General features: G+C 48.9%; 1 protein-coding gene across 1 annotated transcript; it reads left to right on the forward strand.

Moving 5' to 3' along the window:
* Positions 1–212: 212 nt before the first annotated feature.
* Positions 213–8,876, forward strand: Mrpl21 (mitochondrial ribosomal protein L21). The gene is made up of 7 exons (XM_051193505.1): positions 213–366; positions 1,902–1,959; positions 3,162–3,247; positions 4,665–4,828; positions 5,446–5,498; positions 6,443–6,546; positions 8,689–8,876. Exons 1-7 carry the CDS (start codon positions 267–269, stop codon positions 8,751–8,753), a joined length of 630 nt encoding a protein of 209 aa, XP_051049462.1. The 5' UTR covers positions 213–266; the 3' UTR covers positions 8,754–8,876.
* The last annotated feature ends 7,344 nt before the right edge of the window (positions 8,877–16,220 follow it).

A 16,220-nucleotide genomic window follows, 5' to 3' on the forward strand; every position in this document is an offset into this window, starting at 1 on the left:
TTAGTCCTGTGAGACCCGTGTTCCCGTCTGACCGTGTCCTTACCGGGCCAGTGACCCCCAACGGATTTGTACTCCCTGTCGGAGCAGTGAATCCTGACGGACTCCTTTCCTGTGTTCTCTACCAACCCACTGATTCCAGTGACTGTGACTTGACAATGATTCCAGTGAGGACCTGCGTCCCCCTCTTCCAGATGTTTCCCACCGGGGTAGTGAGTCGATGAACGACGATAGCGCCGCTTCCGCTTCCGGTTGGGAATGTGGAAAAAATGGCGGCGTCCATAGCGGCCTCGGCATTGCCAGGCGCTTTCGGGCGGCTGGTGTCTGTATGTAGCCGCAGCATCCTGGCACCTTCGGGACCCGGAGCTGGTGAGACCAGGGAGGCCCGGGGAGGGAGGAAACAGAAGCGAAGTGGTGCGTCTGCCGCACGTGTGTCGCCTGGGTGCCTAGTGTGTCGGTTGCGTTCGTCGTGACTATTGCACGGTATTTGGAGTACGAGAACCTGGGATGAGAACGCGGTTCCTTGAAGCGCTCTTAAACTTATGTGTAGGTCCTATATTAAAAAGACGCAAACAGCCTCAGAGAAACCACCCAGAGTCATACAGAGGGGTCTAAAGAGAGAAGCGACTCAGAAGCCGCTATATAGGGAGGCTTTCAACGCCCGACAGTGGACGTTTGTCCCCGGGCTGCTAGCCACTCTCGGATCTGAAAAATGACCTTGAAGAAAGGAGTGAGTGGTTTTGATGTTAGGGTCTTAGACCATGTTATGTAACTAAGTGATGTGTCTTTAGTTTTGTTGCCCGAACGTTTTGGTTTGAGAGAGAGAGAGAGAGAGAGAGAGAGAGAGAGAGAGAGAGGAGAGAGAGAGAGAGAGTGTGTGTGGTGGGTGGTGGGTGTGTGTGTACATGCCGGTGCAGACCAGATGACGTTGTCAGGCGACCACTGTTTGTCTTCTACCTTTTCTTTTTATTGCTTCCTTTTTTTTAATTAAATCAAACTTTTATTCATGTACACAGCTGCTTCCCCATAAGACATGGTTCAAGATGTCAACATTGGACATGGGTGAGATAAGGATTCGTGTAGTTCAGGAGTCAGGAGGACTTAGCAGTCAAATAGGTGGGGTTACAGAAGCAAAACTTAAGCATAACGAGTTGTCTTTACTAACCTTCTGAAGCAAAGACATGATTGCAAGGTGGTCATGACAAGGTAGTCAAGTTATAACAAGGTGGTCTAACAATAGGGGATCATTAATAACCTTTTGAAATAGAGGCATGGTTGCCATTTTCTGGAACAGACAATACAGAACCATTTGTAGTTAAGTTTATGAGTGGGGCATAGCCTGCTCCTTGAGACACAAAATTAATCATAAACATTAATGAACCTAATTTGTCTTGTTTGTCTTTACTGTAACTTGGTTTTTACAGGTGGTTTATTACAGGAACCCCAGAAACTGGAGTTACAGGCAGTTGTAAGCTGTCATGTAGGTGCCAGGAACCAAACCTTGTCCTCTACAAGAGTAGCCAGTGCTCTTAGCTACTGACCATCCCTCTAGCCCCTCCCTACTTTATTTCTAAAGGTTTCTCACTAAACCTGGAGCTGGCCATTTTGATTAGATTGGCTAGTCAACAAGCCCCTGAGATCCCTTTGTCTCTACCCCCCTCTCCCCAGTGCTGAGGTAACAAATGGGTGGCAGTGCTGTGCCTAGGTTTTCATTTTAATGCTGGTGATCCAAACTCAGGTTCTCACACTGTATAGCAGGCACTTTACCCACTGAGCCATCACTAGTTCTCGCCTGAACTTTTTTAGAGTTAGGTTGTGGTACAGTAGGTTAAACCATACACCAACAACATGATCTGTGCATTTCATCACAGTAACTACCCACCATGTTTCTCTTGTTCCTACAGCTGCCCTCCGGTCTGCTTCTCAAAGATTCAATTCACAGAGCACTTCATATCCACAAGGGTAATAATACCAGTATATTGGTTTGGTGATTTTCCCATTTGTCTGTAGAAATGTTACTTTCAAGTTCAGACTTCTCAAGCTGGGTGGTGCTGGCACATACCTTTAATCTCAGCACTCAAGTTCAAGGTTAGCTTGGTCTACAAAGCAAATTCTAGGACAGCCAAGGCTATGCAGAGAAGCCCTGTGAAAAAGCAAAACAAACAAAATACTTCTCTAAATTAGAGGCTGGGTGTGATGGCAGACTTGGTGGCATTTGAGAAGTAGAGGCAGATAGATCTCTGTGAGTTTGAGGCCAACCTGATCTACATAGCAAGTTCCAGAACAGCCAGAGCTACATAATAGAAAGACCCTGTCTTTAAAGCAAAACAACAACAAAAATTTCTGTATATTTTGATGAGGTTATAGGGGGCTATAGCTCAGTGATAGCATGTTTGTTCAACATACTTGAGGCCTTAGGTTCCTCCTCCAGAACAAATGCATATACATACATACATACATACATATACATGCATACGTATAATTCTATCCCCAACAGAAATAATGCACGCATGCATTCATGCATGTTAAAGTTACATATATGCATACTTCCAGAATAGCATCTGACATACATTTTTGGCCAAAAACTAAGTGAACCTGTTGTGTGGATATTCTCAGTGGCATAAACCAATCTTTGAGTCTCAGAACAAATTATAAAACAGTCTGAAGAACCCCCAAGTGGCATTTCACTGAGTGGCCTGTTCTAATTCTGCTGTGACAGGCCCAGCTCTCCTGCCAGATTCCATTTTCCCAGCTAGCTCTGTCCTGTACAGTCACTGAACCTAATGTCACTCAGAACAGAGGTGCTTAGAGAACAGCTCCTTCCAGCTACTCCTGCTCCCTCAAGGTCATTGGCTGGCCACAGACTGAGAATGGTATGGAGGGAGAGTGTCCATTCATTGCAGACATGTGCAGAGCCATCCTGTGTGCTTGTTAATGGCACAGACAGGCAAGGCTTGGGTCTGAAGTCTGCACATGCCCCTGGGAGCAGAAAGGCTGGAACTCCTATGATAGTGATCTCGAGCCAGCATTAGTGTTGTGAGTCTCACATCCCTCCATAGCAAGCTTGTACATTCATACCCTCTGACACCACACAACTGTTCCTTGGGCACACGAAGCTGCCTTTCATGTGCATGTGATATGAGTTTATGAAATGGCTTTTGCAGATATGTTCCTAAGACCTCTCTGAGCTCACCACCCTGGGAAGAAGTGGTTCTGCCAGACCCCGTTGAAGAGACAAAACACCACAAAGGTAAGACTTTGCAGGGGCCAGACAAGTTGGCCTTTGTAGCCCTAGCACTTGGGAGGCCCAGGGAAGAAGATTACTGAGTGTTTGAGTCCAGCCTAGACTCTATCTCAAAAGCCAAAACAAAAAGGGAAGTGTTTGGGTAGTACCTAGTGTCCACTCTCATGAGCCACTGAGGTAATCATTGCCATGGAACAAGGTGGCAGGTTTCTGAGTGCTCTGAACAACAGCACCTGTGATGTACTGTCACTTGATAAACAGCCCTCCAGCATCTGCCACAAGGCAGCCAGGTGATGGGAGTGGTGAGTGGGTGCACCTGTATCTCCAGCTATGTCGTGTCGGTGCATACCTGGCATCCTGGCACTCAGAGTCACAAGTTCGTGTCTAGCCTGAGCTATGTGTCAGGAAAGGCAGCACAGCTGTGCCAGCTGTAGAGTCACATCTGAGTTTCCCAGAGTTAGAAGTTCCCATCTTAGCAGCAGCCAATCTTCTGGCATTTAAAATGCTATTCAAGATATAGTCCTACTTAGGGGACTGTGGGCTTGGTGGGAGGATTTCCCAGTTATCAGAATCCATGAATGTCACGCCCTGATGTGGAACAGCAAAGTGTTTGTGTGAGGCCTGTACAGGCCCTACCTGTCCTCTCTAGGGCACACCTGTCACTGACCTACGTGCTCACTCCACTGCACTGTTCAGGAGAGGTCTGCGTGTTTGGTGCATGCACAAGTTTTATTTTGATTTTTGCTATTGAGTTCTGAATATTTTTGATCTGTGTTTACCCAGTTCTACAGATGTTGAGCCCAAGGACACAGAAGGTTCTTCCTCATTGAGCCTTCATTAGTGATGCCAGGAGCTGCTTCTGGCCTCATTCTGTCTCCAGGGCAGAAATTATCATGTCCATCCTATGTGTCCAGCCTAGGGGTGGGGCTCAGTGCTCAGTGGCTAGGGGACTTGAGCCAGCACAGTAGTGATGATGGGAGCCCAGAAGGAACAGGGATGGGGCTGCCACCTCAGAGAGAGAGAATTCTGGCCCCCAGGCTGCAGAAGGACTGTCCTTTCATTTCTCAGTCTGCATGTAACTCACCCTGGAGTGGAGCCCAGGCTAGACTCAAACTCTCTGCAATCCTCCTGCTCCAGCCTCCCAAATACTGGATTATAGGCATGACCATTCATGCTCAGTTTGTCCGCTGGTTCTTAGTTGATTTTTTTTTTTTTTTCTTTTAAAGAAAGCAAAACAAGGTGAGGGTTCTGCCCCAGAACTGCAGAAGTGACACTCCCTGCCGATGCTCCTAAAAGCACCAGCCTAACCCTGAACCTGCCTATTGGGTGGGTAAGCAGGCCTGGATGGACTGCAGGGAGTACTCCTCACAAGTAGATGGCTGGCTGCCTGTCTGGTGGATGATTGCCATGTCCTTTCCTGCAGAGGTTGTGAGGAAGGTGAATGAGCTGATCGCCACGGGCCAGTATGGCCGCCTCTTTGCTGTCGTGCACTTTGCCAGCCACCAATGGAAGGTGACCTCCGAGGACCTGATTCTAATTGAAAATGAGTTGGACATCAAGTGTGGAGAGAGGATCCGGCTGGAGAAGGTGAGGTGCAGGTTGTTGTGTGAACTCAGGGCCTTGGGCACCAAATGTGCATCACTGAGAGGGTTTTTTCAACTGTGCTGAAAAGCAGGAGTCCCAGCCACCGTGCATGGGGAGTAGGATCAGTGCAGGGAAGAGCAAAAGGGAAACCAGGGTTGGTGGAGGGCAAGTAGACCCAGCTGTACCTCTATAGAATTTTCAGTCCCCGACATAAAACCTCCATTTGAGCTCAGAGCAAGATTTGTTGCACCTGCTGGTACAGAGAGACTGAGAGGTTCTAGTAGTATGCTGCTGGGCAGCATGATGGCACCCAGAGCACCTTAGTCTGACCATTTTATTTGTATTTGAGACAAGGTCTCCTGTATCTCAGGCTAACCTCAGATTTGCTGTGTAGACAAAACTACTGATCCCCCGTATCTACCTCTCCAGTGGGTGGTGGGGGTCAGAGAACAGCTTGCAGAGGTCATTTGTCTCCCTCCACTGTGGGCCCTGGGCCTCTCTGTGTTTTAAATTTCCTGTGCAGTTTCAACATGTTGAGTGTCACCCACTGCGTGCTCCCAATGGTTTCTGCGACCTGGTGAGGAGCCAGGGATTAAATATGCTACATTTTATCCTCTCAGGTCCTGCTGGTCGGGGCAGACAACTTCACACTCCTGGGCAAGCCACTCCTCGGGTAATGAACTGCTTAACACTGGGCTTGGAACAGGGCCTGGGCTGATGCACAGATGGGACATGGTCTGGTCGTGCCCAGTGGAAACTATCACACATCACTGTGAGAGCTAAACGTAACACCTTCCTGTACCATTCTGGAGGGTGTTTGCTGTCCCAGGGAACATCCAGTGAGGTGATTGGTCAATCGCTAACCCATTACAGTGCAACCTTTCTTTTATTATATTTTGGTTTTTCAAGACAGGGTCTCTCTTGTGTAACAGCTCTGGCTGTCCTGAAACTCACTAGGTAGACCTGGCTGGTCTTGAACTCACAGAGATCCACCTGCCTCTGCCTCCTGGGTGTTGGCTTTAAAGGCCTGTGCCACCTTAGGCAGCTGCCAGTATAACCTTTTAGATCATCTTAAGGGCTTGTGGTTTGGCTCAGAGATAGAGGGTCACCTGTTAAGTTTGAGGCCCTGGGTTTATGTCTCAACACCACACACAAAATTTTAAAAAACGGAGTTTCCTTTGTCTTTTCGAGACAGTTTAACTATTTAGCCCTGATTAAACTGAAACTCACAATGTGTACTAGACTGACCTTGAATTTATGGCCATCCTCCTGCCTCTGCCTCCCAAGTACTAGGAGGCTATACCTGACTAAAATATTTTTTTATATACTCATTATGCTTTCTTACTGTTTTCAAAATGTTTACAGTTAATAAACCAGATGTGGGGCATGTGTCTGTTGTCCCTGCACAGGAAGCAGAGGCAGGAGGATCAGAAGGTCAGAGCCACTCCTTGGATATAAAGGGAGTTCAAGGTCAGTCTGGGCTCCGTGAGACCCCCCTTTCAAAAGCAGGGCTTCTCCTTTGGGGAGCTTCACCAGCGTGTGAATAAAGCCGAAAGCAATCAAGGAGGTCTACTGTCAGTGCACTGTTGAGTTGTCGTTTCTTTTCCTTTCTTCTAGAAAGGATCTTGTGCGGGTTGAAGCCACAGTCATTGAAAAGACAGAATCATGGCCCAAAATCAACATGAAATTTAGGAAAAGGAAAAACTTCAGGAAGAAAAACAGTAAGTGCAAGACTGTGTTGGGGCCCCGTGCCTGTGTTTCCTGCCAAGTAGCTGGTCAGGCCAGGGTGATGTCATCCCTAATAGTCATGCCAGTGTTGTGGGGGAGGGGACCCAGGACTACTCACATTGTCCCATTGTGACATGCACACCACACAGCAGCTGTAAACCATCATGGCACCCACCTTGAGACACTGGGGGACAGCAGTAGTATTTGGGGTTGTCTTGGAAAACCAGAAGCAACTCCCACACGAGCCAGATATAGTTCACGTTCCATGGCACAGGTCAGGCTTAGGTGGCAACAGGATAGAAAGCTCCTGGCAGGCAGCTTTGTGCTGATGGCATGTGTGTTTGTGCATGTGACATCACAGATAATCCAAAGGGAGGCATGATTAGATGCTCAGGAACAGGTCCATCACCCCTGCAGGAAGTGGGGGTGGGGGAGTGGGGGGAGCCAACTGTGCTCCTTTGAAGTCATTTCACCACTAGGCAATATGCATTCTCCCTTCCCAATGATGCTGCATTAGCCCTTGAGGAATGCACCTCAGCCGAGTCACGTGTCATGGACATGCTGAATACAAACATCCTCTGAGTGGTCAAGGCCATGGCCAGCTGGCTGAGTTTTAAGGAGTAAAGGAGGTGTTAGACAGAGGATCGGATTCTGAAGTCTAGAAGCAGAGAATGCTGAAGTCCTAGAGCCAGTGTGAGTTGAGAGGCTGAGGCCAGCTTAGGGGTGTTCAGGTTGGAGCCACAGTGTCTAGTACCAATGGGAGAAGGCTGCAGTCTGGTCCCTCAGTATCAGCTGAGAGCCCCAGGGCTGCTTTGGCAGGAGCTGTACAGGAGGCAGGACAGAACAAAGACAAGCTCTCCCATGGGAAGGGTTTTTTTGTTTTTAGTTAGTTCCCTCCCTACATCCCCCCTCCCCCAGACTGTGGCCATTATGAGGTATTCTTAAGGAGGGGTGGTGCCATGAGGCAGCTGACCTGAGTGAGGACAGGCCGGAGTCTGAGGGTGACTGCACAGGGCACTGCTTTCCCTTTGGTGGTTGGCTTGGCTAGGCAAGAATCCTCTGTGGTGGTGGAAGTCATGGGAAGGCAGTGCCCAGTAGCTGAGGCAGGGCAAGAGGGAATACTCTTGCCCCTCACGTCATTCTGTCTTCTCTAGAGGAAGGGGGTTTCCTAAGGGGAAGTGCAGGGTAGCCTCAGTGCAAATGCCACTACCTCCTCATCCCTGAGAGAGTGCCTAATTATCAGTCCTTAACAGGTGTGACCCATGCCCTGTTACCTGCTTTGATCTGATGTAGACAGTTGACATTATCCTAAAGCAACCGGTGGTCCATGGCAGATAGAGGGCCACAGAACACCAATCCCTACAGGGCAGAGGGGCCCCCAGGGCAGGTCCCAGGGTCGTGGAGTGGCTACAGAGTCTGTCTCTGAGAGTGTCACAGCAGAAGATGGTCCAGGCACAGTGCACACACTTGTGCTCCAGCACTGAGAAGGCTGAAGCAGACTTCCCAGTCAGCCTAGGCGACACAGCAATACCCTGTCTCAAGCCAGACCAGTGAGATGGCTTGGCACCTAAAGATACTTACCAACCCGAGAACCCGTGGGGAAGGAGAGAACTGATTTCATCCAAGTTGACCTCTGACCTACACACACACACACACTGGGGCAACCTGCATGCACACACACAATAAATGCAATAAATTTTTTTTTTAAATTCAACTCCTTCCCTGCACCCCCACCCCATCCCCAAATAGGAGCAGTGGCAGTTGTGAAGTCGTCCTAGGCAGTAGGATGTAGTCTCATGTACCCACTCCAGTCAGGAGCATTATAATCTGTGCTGAGAGAGCCTTGCCCATCCCTGTCTCTCCAAATGAGTAGTCCATCCTACCCTTGAAGCCTTTGGGTCAGTGTGGCTATGGGAGCAGACCCTTGATCCTTGACCATAGGCTGCTGGGGTTCTAGCATTTGCAACTGTAGATGGAACCCATGATGTGAGTGAGGTCATTACACATCAAATAAATAGAGTGGGGGCCAAGGACATGGCCAGGGGCCAGGCAGAATGCAGTTAGGGTGAGCTGGTACCGACCGAGCTGTCTATGAAGGGATGAGGCCCAGCCTGTGACAAGGTTCTCTTTTTCAGTCATCGTGAACCCACAGACCGTCCTCCGGATTAACACCATTGAGATCGCGCCTCGTTTGCTGTGACCACAGAGCAATAAAAATAAACTCAGGATGCAGAGGCACGGGAATCACAAGTTCTAGGCCAGGTTGGGCTACACAGCAAGACCCTGTCTGATAATAAAAACAAAGTATTTTCTAGGAGCCTGAGCCAGTTCATGCCTGATTATTGGTGGACCTCGTCCATGTCTGAACAGCCATCACCCTGAGCCATAGCAGCAATCCTGGAGAAAATGACTGGCCAGACCTCACTCCAACCCTGGCAAAGCTGGCTGCTTAGACAGACGGGGAATGGAATTCTCAGTAGAAGGAGCACAGATACCTGGAGAGGTGGGGGGGGGGGGGGCAAGACCAGGAGTGGGTTAGCAGAACAGCTGCTGGGATTGGGCATGTGGCTCAGGTGGCAAAGCACTTCCCTAGCTGAGTTCCTGAGGCAGGAGGATCCCAATTTCAAAATCATCCTCAGCTGCGTCGTAAGTCCTGGGCCAGCCTGAGCTACATGACCCTGCCTCAAAAAGAAGTTAGCTGCTCCAGGGTGGAAAGCTGTGGCTGCATAGATGATGTATGCCGAGTGTCAGCTGCTGTCCTTTTGCTTCCATCGCTCCCTCAGGCAGAGGTCATCAGAGTGGTCAGGGTCCCAGCAGCCCCAGGGGAGTGGTCAGGGTCCCAGCAGCCCCAGGGGAGTGGTGAGTTCTCAAGGGCACAGTGCCTACTGGAGACAGTGGCAGTAAGGACAGAACAGAGGGCACTGGTCCTGGGAAGAGTTTGGGACTCAGGACTGTGACGTTGTGAGTTAGACCCACCTTGGGAAGGACCACCAGGAAGGTCACTCGGGCTGTAAGGGCCACAGCCAGAAGCCTGGGAGAAGCCACGGGCCATGCACAGGAGCTGCCAGTCTCCCAGTGGCAGCAACCTCATTTTCCCAGCTGCCCTAAGGAATCAGATTTTCAGTTCTTAAAGACACAATACCCACTCTATGTAGCCAGGCTGATTCTGAACGGAAGCAATCCTCTGTCTTAGGCTTTTCAGAGATGGGATTACATGTGTGCACCACCCCTCCCAGGGTAGAGCTTTTGGATTGGGCGGGAGGCAGTTGCCCTGCAGCCTCAGGTTCCCTTGCAGCTTCTTCTGAATGCAGCAGGGGGCAGCGCCTGCCTCCACTGGGATCACTCACAGGTTTGAGTATACACAAGAGCACAATATTCTTCCAGCACAATATTCTTCCAGTACTAGGGATTGAACCCAGAGCTTCATGTGTACTAGGCAAGTGCTCTACCAACTGAGCTACATCTCCAGCTCCGTTTTTTTTTTTTTTTTTTTTTTTTTTTTTTTTTGTGGTCTTAAATTTTATTACTAGTGTGTGTCCAAGACTGAACAGAAGTGTCTGTGTCCACGTGACAAGGCCCCATCTCACCAGCTTTTTTGTCCATTTATTAAGACAACCCCTTGCAGACTGGTGGGATGGCTCAGTGGGTAGTGACTTGCCGCAAAGCCTGATAACCTGAGTAAAGTCTCCCAGACACTGACTCTGGCAAATTGTCCTCTGAGCTCCAAGTTAGATGTGATTTAAAGGTTTTACTTATTTATGTGAGCCAACCTGTGTGAAGGAGATCAGAGGCGGTTACTGGGTCCTTGAACCTGCAGTTACAGAAGTTGTAACTTGTTCTGTGTGTGCTGGAAACCAACCCCTGGTTCTCCACAAGAACAAAAAACACCCCTCCCCCCAATCTCATTTTTCAAGACAGATTTTCTCTGTGTAGTTCTGGCTATCCTGGAACTCATTTTGTAGCCCAGGCTAGCCTTGAACTCACAGAGCTCTTTCTGCCTCCATTTACTGAGTTGGGATTAAAAGCGAGAGCCTCTGCCACCTGGACAGCAGTAAACACTCTTAACGGATAAGCTATCTCTCCAGTCCCAATGATTACAATGTTAAAAACAAGCCTATAATCCTAGCACTACGAAGGTGGAAGCAAAAAGATTAGAAGTTCAAGGCCAGCTTTGACTCCATGGGAAATTTGAAGCCAATCATGGTTACAGGAGACCCTGTCTCAAAAATAGAGCCAGGCATAGTGGAATAGGCCTCAGGAGGCAGAAGCAGATGGGGCTGTGTGTACCAGACCAGCCTGGTCTACACAGCAACCTGTCTCAAAAATAATTAAAATGAATAAAAAGATCTCCAATCAACCAGCGAGCCAGGTGTGGCCCTTATGAACAGTTTGAACACCATCTCCAGTAAAGCATGGCTGTCTCACAGTGGCTGGCTGTGAGGTCCCAGGTCACTCAGGAAGGTCGTGTCAGGCAAGGCTAGTGAACCAGAGTTGTAGGGGAGACTAGCTTGTGTCTGCAGGCACCCACTTGGGCCTGGCTCTCAAAGCACTCCCTGTATGCACTGTACTGTGACAGTAGCAAGGCTCATGGTGGCCACAGGACTGACAAGGGCTCTGTCCGAGATGCCACAGGACCTCAACTCTCCCTTTGCACGTGGCTCTGGAGACCGAGCTCATAACAGCAGAAGCTGTGCCTTTCCTCCAGTGTGTCCACACCCCAGACCAGTAGCAGCTCACCAAGATAACATGTAAATTAGAAGGTGCCATGCCCTTTGACCCACATCCAGGGCAAGCACCACCCTGTCCCTTGATGGCTCAGCAGCTCCAAGTGCAGAGACACAGCTGCCTGAGGCCTAGCAATGTGTCACCTTCCACCCCTTCATCCGGGTGAGGGGGTCCTGGAGATCCGAGAACACAGGTATGGGGTATGGGGACCCCAACCAAGCTGCCGGTGAATGTTAATGCCTGGCAGCATCTTACACATTATCTCAGGAAATGATTTTTGAGCAGAGATCATTGTGCCCTTTTAAAGTAAAAGCATGGGGCCAGGGAGATGGCTCAGTCAGCACCCTGCCTGTCACACAACAAAAAGGGTCTGTTTGAATCCCCAGCATCTACATGAAAAGCCAGGTGCTGCCCCAACAATCTGAGTCCCATACCCAGGACCCACAACACAGTATGGGGAGAGAACTGATTTCCCCAAGTTTTCTGACCTCTACAAGCATGCCCTGTCACACATGTGCCAACCAACCACACACAATAAATAAATAAATGGATGTAATTTTTAAAATAGCTTGGCATGACAGCACATCCATGTTTGGGGTACAGAAACAGGAGCGTCCCCAAGGTTTATAACATATCTAGCTGAATCTTTGTGCTCCACCCACCCCACCAAAAAAAGGGAGCAGGCTGTGGTGGTGCATACAGCCATACTCCAAAGGCAGAGACAGGTGGATTTGGCCTCCAGGTTCTCCCAGCATCCCTCAGTCCCTCCCTCTTAGAGGTTATGGCTGGCATTCCTGCTCTCTACCCTGAACTCTCCAGCCCAGGTCCTGGGCTGCTCTTCCATCAGAGACTCGTCCCTATATAATCCAGACATTTTGGTTACCCACCCCTTTTGGATCTTTGGCCTCCTGCCTGCTGCACCTAGTTCCCTCTCTTCCCTCTCCCCCTACCCCCCACTTCTCCACACGGCCCAGCTCAGACTGGTCATGTCCATTCAACTCTCCCAGATGTCTCTGTTTCTGACTATGCTCTCCCATATATCTACAATAAACTTTCTCCTCCACCACCCCTAGAAGCAATCATGTGACTTACAACCATCCATACTCTGGTTCCAAGGGATCTGATGCTCTCTTCTGGCCTCCACAGACACCAGCCATGAATGTTGTGTGCATACATACATGGAGGCAAACACTCATACATATAAGCTAAAACTGAATCTAAAGTGTTAAAATATATTTATGTGTGTATTTTGCCAGTTTGTATGTATGTACATCATGTACATACCTAGTGCCCACAGAGGCCAGAACACAGTGCCTGATCCCCTGGGACTATAGTTTTAAGTAGTTGTGAGTCATCAGATGTGGATGTTTGGAGCTAAACTCAGGTCCTCTGCAAGAGCAGTCAGTGCTCTTAACTGCTGAGCCATCTTTCTGGCTTTAAGCCGGCCTTCATCAAGAGTCGCTCGATGGTGGTCACAACTGCTCTGCTTGAAATAATAATGGCTGCTGTGCTCAAGCACAGTATTCTACAGCACAGTCTCTGGGGTAGAAAATGCCAATAAGCACTGTCCCACCTCCTGCAAAAGAGAGACACACATGGCAGCTGTAATTTTTAACTTAAAAAAAAATATTTGAGCTAGGCATGGTGATGCACACCTTTAATCTCAGCACTTGGGAAGCAGAGGCAGGTGGATCTCTGTGAGTTCCAGGACAGCCAGGGCTTACAGCAAAACCTTGCCTCAATAACAACAACAAAAATCTAGTTTTGGGGTTTTTTGTTTGTTTGTTTGTTTTTGTTTTTCCTGCAAGAGAAAGTTTCTCTGTGTAGCTTTGGAGATTGGCCTGGAACTCACTCTGTAGACCAGGCTGGCCTGGAACTCACAAAGATCTGCCTGCCTCTACCTCCCAAGTGTTGGGATTAAAGGCATGGCCACCACTGTCCAGCAAAACATGTACTTTTAAATTGGGTATTGCCAGATGTGGGTGTTGGGGATGTCTGAAGTGACCTTTCTTGTTTGTGTTTGTGTTTTTGTCAAGAATGGGGTTTCTCTGTGTAGCTCTAGCTGTCCTGGAACTTTCTCTGTAAATCAGGCTGGCTTCAAATGCAGAGATCTGCCTGCCTCTACTGTGATTAAAGAAGTGCATCCCCCCACCCCACTTGAAGTGAACTTTTTAAAACTTCCCTCATGCAGACTGGGAATGTAGCTTGGCCCATAAAGTGCTTGACTAGAAAACATGACGCCTCGGTTCCATTCCCAGCACTGCATTAGCTATTGGGGTGTGATAGCTCACATCTGTCATCCCAGAACTTGAGAGGTGGAGACAGAAGAACCAGGAGTTCAAGTTATTCTCATAGGGAGTTTGAGGGAAACCTGGGCAGCATGAGATACAGCTTCAAACAACAAAGTGTGTGTGTGTGTGTGTGTGTGTGTGTGTGTGTTATACATGTGTGTAGAGGGTACATTTGCCACATAGGTAGGTGTACGTATAAGCCAGAGATTGATGTGGGAATGTCATCCTCAATCATCTCTCACTATGCTAAGGTGACTAACCACTGCCCTGCCCAGATTTTACTTGGGTGCAGGGGTCCAAATCCAGGATCTCATGCTTGCACAGCAAGTGCTTTATCCACTGAGCTGTCTCTCAAGCACCCCCAGTTTGTAAGTGGGTTTCATTATTATTCAAGCTGGCAGATCCAGTGACATGTTAATGGACAAGATCATTACAGAGCGTTGCAACAGTGCCAGGAGTAACAAGGCATGGACAACAGGGAGGTGACTCTCCTGAGTATAATGGCAGGCCAGACAGCCCTCCTACCTCACAACAGACAGTAGGATGTTGACATCCAGGGTGTGACGGGAGGAGATGAGGAATGCTCAGGCAGAGGAAACAAGAGGCAGAAAGCTGCTGAGGCTGCAGAGTGGGAAGTGTTCACTGTTGAAGACCCTGCTGGGTGGTAGAGAGGAGACACCAGGTGGCCAAAGAGATGACTGTCCCTCAAATGAGGAGTCCATGGGTTGGCATGTCCCTGTGGTCAGAACCAACATGGGCTTGGATGCTAATGAGTTTGCCCATATCCAGCTGGTTTCTGTGTCAGGTGACCCCTAGGTGGAGGTCTCAGGCCCACATATAACAAAATGCAGCTTGCAGAGCCCAGGGGGCATAGCAAACTGAGTCCAGAGGCTTCTGGCTCCCATAGGAACCCAGGCCCCAGTAGTGGGCCTTAGTAAACACTGGTTAGAAGTCAGGCCTGGTGACTGGTCTTGTAATCCCAGTACTCAGGAAGCTGACATAGAAGGATTTCTGTGAGTTTGAAACCAGACTGTGCTACACAGAGAAGTCTGACAAGCCTGGGCTACATAGAGAAGTCTAGCCAATCTGGACTATAGAGTAAGGTCCTGGCTCAAAAAACTCATAGAAGCTGAACATGGTGGTGCACACCTTTAATCCCAGAACTTGGGAGGCAGAGGCAGGTGGGTCTCTGTAAATTTGAGGCCAGCCTGGTCTACAAAGTGAGTTCCAGGACAGCCAAGGCTATGCAGAGAAACCCTGTCTCTAAAAAGAACAAGAGACTGGAGAGATGGCTCAGCGTTAAGAGCACTGGCTGCTCTTCCAGAGGTCCTGAGTTCAATTTCAAGCAACCACATGGTGGCTCACAACCATCTGTAATGAGATCTGGTGCCTTCTTCTGGCCTGCAGACACACATGCAGGCAGAACACTGTATATGTGATAAATAAATCTTAAAAAAAAAAAAAGAAAGAAAGAAAGAAAAGAAAGAAAGAAAGGAAAAGAAAGACCCTGTCTCAAAAACTAAAAATCTCAATCCTGTACTAGGGTGATAATTCATTGGGTAAAGTACCTGTTATATAAACATGAAGACCTTTGATCAGCTCCCCAGAACCCACACAAAAAGCCAGTCACAGCAGCACATACTGTAGAGACAGGTGGATTCCCGGGGCTCACTGGCCAACCAGCCTTGCCTACCAGCAAATTCCAGGAGTCTTGAGAGACCCTGTTTCACAAAGGCAAAGTGGACAGCTCCTAAGGAGGTGGTAGTCCTCTGCCTCCGCAGGCACATACACATGCATGAGCATCAACTCCCACAGTTATTCCCACATGTAAGCACGCACACACCCAAACATGCTTCAGCTGTGCATGGTAACCCTACATGCCTGGAATGTTGGCACCTGGGAAATAGACATGGGGGGATTGGATAACTGTCGTTGTTGCAGTACAGAAATCGTGCTGAGGAGTAGAGGCCAGGCACGAATGCCACACATTGTGTGACTTTTTTATGAAGTCCTTTCTATGAAATGCCCAGAACAGGCCAGTTCACAGGGACAGAACACAGGCCAATGGTCCCCTGGGGCCGACAGAGGGCAGAATGTGGGAGTGACTGCTGATGGCAGGAGTTTCCTGTCCAGTAGTGAATGTTTCTGAATCGATGGAGCTGATGGCTGCAGGGCTCATTAACTATAGTAAACCCCAGCCGTCGATGCATGGGTTGTGTCAGGTGCTGATCACGAATTGCCAAGGCCAGTTGCTTCTCTGGCTTGGCTTTGTTCTTTATTCATTTTGTTCTGTGGTTCTTTTGAAACAAGATCTCACTATGCAGCTGTGGCTGGTCTCAAACTTGCTATGTGTGCCAGGTTGGCATGGAACCTGCTGCAATCTTCCCGACTCTGCCTCCTGCCTTCTAGGACACCAAGAGGTACATTTATCTTATTACTTCTATTTATTTGTGTGTTTGTGTGCACAAGAGCGCCACAGCATGCCTGAGGAGGTCAGAGGACAGCTTGCTGGAGTTGGTTCTCTTCTCCCACCACATGAATCCCAGGGATCAAATTCAGGTGTTCAGGCTTGGCTTCAAGCTCCTTTACCCACTGAACCATCTCGCCAGCCTAACTTTTTTCTTTTGGAGATTTATTAGTAAACTTTCTTA

The sequence above is a fragment of the Phodopus roborovskii genome, unplaced genomic scaffold, assembly GCF_943737965.1.
Source record: "Phodopus roborovskii unplaced genomic scaffold, PHOROB, whole genome shotgun sequence".
Taxonomy (NCBI): domain Eukaryota; kingdom Metazoa; phylum Chordata; class Mammalia; order Rodentia; family Cricetidae; genus Phodopus; species Phodopus roborovskii.

Coding starts and splice junctions, on each gene's coding strand:
- Mrpl21 (XM_051193505.1), top strand. CDS start 267: ATGGCGGCGTCCATAGCGGCCTCGGCATTGCCAGGCGCTTTCGGGCGG. Junction 367..1,901: donor ACCTTCGGGACCCGGAGCTG/GTGAGACCAGGG, acceptor TTGTTCCTACAG/CTGCCCTCCGGTCTGCTTCT. Junction 1,960..3,161: donor AGCACTTCATATCCACAAGG/GTAATAATACCA, acceptor TGGCTTTTGCAG/ATATGTTCCTAAGACCTCTC.